Genomic DNA, 5060 nt, shown 5'->3' with positions numbered 1-5060 from the left:
GGGAGCGCCGCCGCGCTCCCAAGCGGCGCACTGTAGCAGTGCGCCACCGGGCTGGCCCAAGCAGCACTCTTTTTAAAGGCATGACCCAGAAATAGTACAGAGCACTTCTGCTTATATCCCATTGGTGAGAGCATAGTCACCTGACCCACCCCTAGCTGCAAGAGAGGCTGGGAAATGTAGTCTCTGGCTGGGTGGCCATGTGCAGTTCTCATACTCACAGGGGTTTGGTTACTAAGTAAAATAGAGAGGATGGATTCTTAAGGAGAGGGAGCAGCCTCTGCCCAGTCAGGGTTTCTTCTCTGAGATCCAGTCTGGTCCTGGGGTCCCTGAGAGGATGGAAATTGGAGTTCTGGCCCCTTTTATCAGGACTGGGAGGATCAGAAGGGCTGGAGGAGGGTCCTAGGACAGTGGAACCCCCACTACCCATGTAGCATCTTGAGAGAGTTAGAAGGAGGGGCGCTTCCTCTTTATTTTCATCTGTTGAAAATTGTCATAATGAATACCGGTGTCCTTGACATTCACATCTATTCATTGCCCAAGTTTGCATGATGAGAGTTCAAATAGCAGTGTTTGCCAAATTGATTTGGTTCCTGGGGTTCAGATGGCAGATAGCAACAGAGTTATCCAAAAATTTATGTAAATCTATTTAATTGCTGAGTTTGGAGTGAGGAGAGTTGAGATTTAGGGGACAGTGTGGAGGGGGTAGAGTTTGAAGAGGGGACAGTCTGAAGGAGGGGTAATTTAGGAGCAGAGAGCATCAGTAAAATAATGTTAGGGTTGTATAGCACACTGCCTGCATAATTGTACATGGTAGCCTTGTCTCTGAGTTCCACGCTGGTTAGGGTTTCTGGTCTCAGGGCAGGACAGTGAAGAGTCAGGGACTGGGGCCTCAGCCTGCCTCAGGGCCCCACTCTGACTTGTTCCTCTCTTTCCACAGCTTGGGCACCCCACGGGTAAGTGTATGTGTATGTGTGTGAGTGTGTATGTGTGAGTGTGTGTGTGTGTGTGCATGTGTGTGTGTGTGCCTCTGCTGTCCCTTCTGTATATAGGTGTGTATCTCTGAGTGTATGTGTATGTGTGTGAGTGTGTATGTGTGAGTGTGTGTGTGTGTGTGCATGTGTGTGTGTGTGCCTCTGCTGTCCCTTCTGTATATAGGTGTGTATCTCTGAGTGTATGTGTATGTGTGTGAGTGTGTATGTGTGAGTGTGTGTGTGTGTGTGCATGTGTGTGTGTGTGCCTCTGCTGTCCCTTCTGTATATAGGTGTGTATCTCTGAGTGTATGTGTATGTGTGTGAGTGTGTATGTGTGAGTGTGTGTGTGTGTGTGCATGTGTGTGTGTGTGCCTCTGCTGTCCCTTCTGTATATAGGTGTGTATCTCTGAGTGTATGTGTATGTGTGTGAGTGTGTATGTGTGAGTGTGTGTGTGTGTGTGCATGTGTGTGTGTGTGCCTCTGCTGTCCCTTCTGTATATAGGTGTGTATCTCTGAGTGTATGTGTATGTGTGTGAGTGTGTATGTGTGAGTGTGTGTGTGTGTGTGCATGTGTGTGTGTGTGCCTCTGCTGTCCCTTCTGTATATAGGTGTGTATCTCTGAGTGTATGTGTATGTGTGTGAGTGTGTATGTGTGAGTGTGTGTGTGTGTGTGCATGTGTGTGTGTGTGCCTCTGCTGTCCCTTCTGTATATAGGTGTGTATCTCTGAGTGTATGTGTATGTGTGTGAGTGTGTATGTGTGAGTGTGTGTGTGTGTGTGCATGTGTGTGTGTGTGCCTCTGCTGTCCCTTCTGTATATAGGTGTGTATCTCTGAGTGTATGTGTATGTGTGTGAGTGTGTATGTGTGAGTGTGTGTGTGTGTGTGCATGTGTGTGTGTGTGCCTCTGCTGTCCCTTCTGTATATAGGTGTGTATCTCTGAGTGTATGTGTATGTGTGTGAGTGTGTATGTGTGAGTGTGTGTGTGTGTGTGCATGTGTGTGTGTGTGCCTCTGCTGTCCCTTCTGTATATAGGTGTGTATCTCTGAGTGTATGTGTATGTGTGTGAGTGTGTATGTGTGAGTGTGTGTGTGTGTGTGCATGTGTGTGTGTGTGCCTCTGCTGTCCCTTCTGTATATAGGTGTGTATCTCTGAGTGTATGTGTATGTGTGTGAGTGTGTATGTGTGAGTGTGTGTGTGTGTGTGCATGTGTGTGTGTGTGCCTCTGCTGTCCCTTCTGTATATAGGTGTGTATCTCTGAGTGTATGTGTATGTGTGTGAGTGTGTATGTGTGAGTGTGTGTGTGTGTGTGCATGTGTGTGTGTGTGCCTCTGCTGTCCCTTCTGTATATAGGTGTGTATCTCTGAGTGTATGTGTATGTGTGTGAGTGTGTATGTGTGAGTGTGTGTGTGTGTGTGCATGTGTGTGTGTGTGCCTCTGCTGTCCCTTCTGTATATAGGTGTGTATCTCTGAGTGTATGTGTATGTGTGTGAGTGTGTATGTGTGAGTGTGTGTGTGTGTGTGCATGTGTGTGTGTGTGCCTCTGCTGTCCCTTCTGTATATAGGTGTGTATCTCTGAGTGTGTGTGTNGGGGGTGTGCAGAATGGGCCCCCTGCCTCTCCCACGCTGGCCCATGAGGCCACCCCCCTGCCTGCTGGGCGACCCCGCCCCACCACCAACCTCTTCACCAAGCTGACCTCCAAACTGACCCGAAGGTGAGCTCCACAGGATGGCAGGGGGTGGGGGCAGGGTGGAGGGTCGATGGGGCCTAACCTTCTATTCTGCTCTGCCTCTGCACCCCGACGTTTCCTCTTCCTCCTCCTCTTCCTTCTCCTCCTCCCCTGCACCTCCTCACACTGCAGGGTTACCCTCGATCCCTCTAAACGGCAGAACTCTAACCGCTGTGTTTCGGGTGCGTCTCTGCCCCAGGGATCCAAGATCAGTAAGTCCTGTCCATGCTCCGCTCTCGCTGGCTCTGCCTCCCTGTCTGCATGACTGACCTGTGTGTGCGGGCATCGGGGAGGGGGCTCTGTGGATGTGAGCAGCATACGGGGTCTGTATGTGGGGTCTGGTTGTTCATTCACTCATTTGTTGAACAGTAGAGTAGCCAGAAGCATGGCCTCTGGAAGCAGACCCTCAAAGTCCAGATCCCAGCTATGCTGGTGACCTTGAGCAAGTTACTCAACCTCTCTGGGCCTCGCTTCTGTAAAGTGGGGGTAGTAATAACAGTACCTTCTTCCTAGGGTTGTTGTGAGGACTAAATGAGGTGATACGTGGACTGAGCTTGGAGCTTTGCCTTGCAACATGCTTTATGAATGTATTACTTATAAATAATTTGTTTGCTGTTATTATTTATTAAGCACCTCCTGTGTGCCTGGCACCATCCTAGGTCCTGGAGTAGAGCGTGAATAAAATGTATAAAGTCCCTGCTCTGGCAGAGCCAACATTCTACGAGGGGACCAAAACAGTAAACAAATAAGTAAAACATATAGACCGTCAGGTAGTGTGACAAGTACTAAGAAGAAAAATAGAGCAGGGAAGAGGGTCTGGGGTATGGAGGGGTGCAGCTTTAAAGGGGGCAGGCCTCACAAAGGAGGTGTCATTTGAGCAAAGCCTGAGTGTGTGTGTGTGAGTGTGTGTGTGTGAGTGTGCGTGTCTCTGCTGTCCCTTCTGTATATAGGTGTGTATCTCTGAGTGTATGTGTATGTGTGTGTGTGTATGTGTGAGTGTGTGTGTGTGTGTGCATGTGTGTGTGTGTGCCTCTGCTGTCCCTTCTGTATATAGGTGTGTATCTCTGTGTGTGTGTATGTGTGTGTGTGAGAGTGTGTGTGTCTCTGCTGTCCCTTCTGTATATAGGTGTGTATCTCTGAGTGTGTGTGTGTATGTGTGTGTGTGTGAGAGTGTGTGTGTCTCGGCTGTCCCTTCTGTATATAGGTGTGTATCTCTGAGTGTATGTGTATGTGTGTGAGTGTGTATGTGTGAGTGTGTGTGTGTGTGCATGTGTGTGTGTGCCTCTGCTGTCCCTTCTGTATATAGGTGTGTATCTCTGAGTGTGTGTGTGTATGTGTGTGTGTGTGCGTGTCTCTGCTGTTCCTTCTGTATATAGGTGTGTATCTCTGAGTGTATATGTGTGTGTGTATGTGTGTGCGTGTGTGTGCGTGTGCGTGTCTCTGCTGTCCCTTCTGTATATAGGTGTGTATCTCTGAGTGTATATGTGTGTGTGTATGTGTGTGCGTGTGTGTGCGTGTGCGTGTCTCTGCTGTTCCTTCTGTATATAGGTGTGTATCTCTGAGTGTGTGTGTATGTGTGTGTGTGTATGTGTGTGTGTGAGTGTGTGTGTGTCTGCTGTCCCTTCTGTATATAGGTGTGTATCTCTGAGTGTGTGTGTGTGAGAAAGTGTGTGTGTCTCTGCTATCCCTTCTATATATAGGTGTGTATCTCTGAGTGTGTGTGTGTGAGAAAGTGTGTGTGTCTCTGCTATCCCTTCTATATATAGGTGTGTATCTCTGAGTGTGTGTGTGTGAGAAAGTGTGTGTGTCTCTGCTATCCCTTCTATATATAGGTGTGTATCTCTGAGTGTGTGTGTGTGAGAAAGTGTGTGTGTCTCTGCTATCCCTTCTATATATAGGTGTGTATCTCTGAGTGTGTGTGTGTGAGAAAGTGTGTGTGTCTCTGCTGTCCTTTCTGTATATAGGTGTGTATCTCTGTGTGTGTGTGTATGTGTGAGTGTGTGTGTGTGTGTGTGTGAGAGAGTGTGTGTGTCTCTGCTGTCCCTTCTGTATATAGGTGTGTATCTCTGAGTGTGAGTGTGTGTGTGAGTGTGCGTGTCTCTGCTGTCCCTTCTGTATATAGGTGTGTATCTCTGAGTGTATGTGTGTGTGTGTGTGTGCGTGTGCCTCTGCTGTCCCTTCTGTATATAGGTGTGTATCTGAGTGTATGTGTATGTGTGTGAGTGTGTGTGTGTGTGTGTGTGACTGTGTGTGTGTGCGTGTCTCTGCTGTTCCTTCTGTATATAGGTGTGTATCTCTGAGTGTATGTGTGTGTGTGTGTGCGTGTGCGTGTGCGTGTCTCTGCTGTTCCTTCTGTATATAG

General features: G+C 48.4%; 1 protein-coding gene across 1 annotated transcript in view; it reads left to right on the top strand.

Moving 5' to 3' along the window:
- The window catches only part of MARK4 (MAP/microtubule affinity-regulating kinase 4), a 36340-nt gene that overhangs the window by 25661 nt on the left and 5619 nt on the right, over positions 1-5060 (top strand). Inside the window, exons 14-15 of the mRNA XM_008591478.1 lie at positions 938-973; positions 2534-2683. Of these exons, the coding sequence (XP_008589700.1) occupies positions 938-973; positions 2534-2683 (186 nt within the window). The remainder of the gene's footprint in view (positions 1-937; positions 974-2533; positions 2684-5060) is intronic.

This window comes from Galeopterus variegatus, unplaced genomic scaffold, assembly GCF_000696425.1.
Source record: "Galeopterus variegatus unplaced genomic scaffold, G_variegatus-3.0.2 Scaffold6956, whole genome shotgun sequence".
Classification (NCBI taxonomy): domain Eukaryota; kingdom Metazoa; phylum Chordata; class Mammalia; order Dermoptera; family Cynocephalidae; genus Galeopterus; species Galeopterus variegatus.
This window is presented reverse-complemented; position numbering and strand designations above follow the sequence as displayed.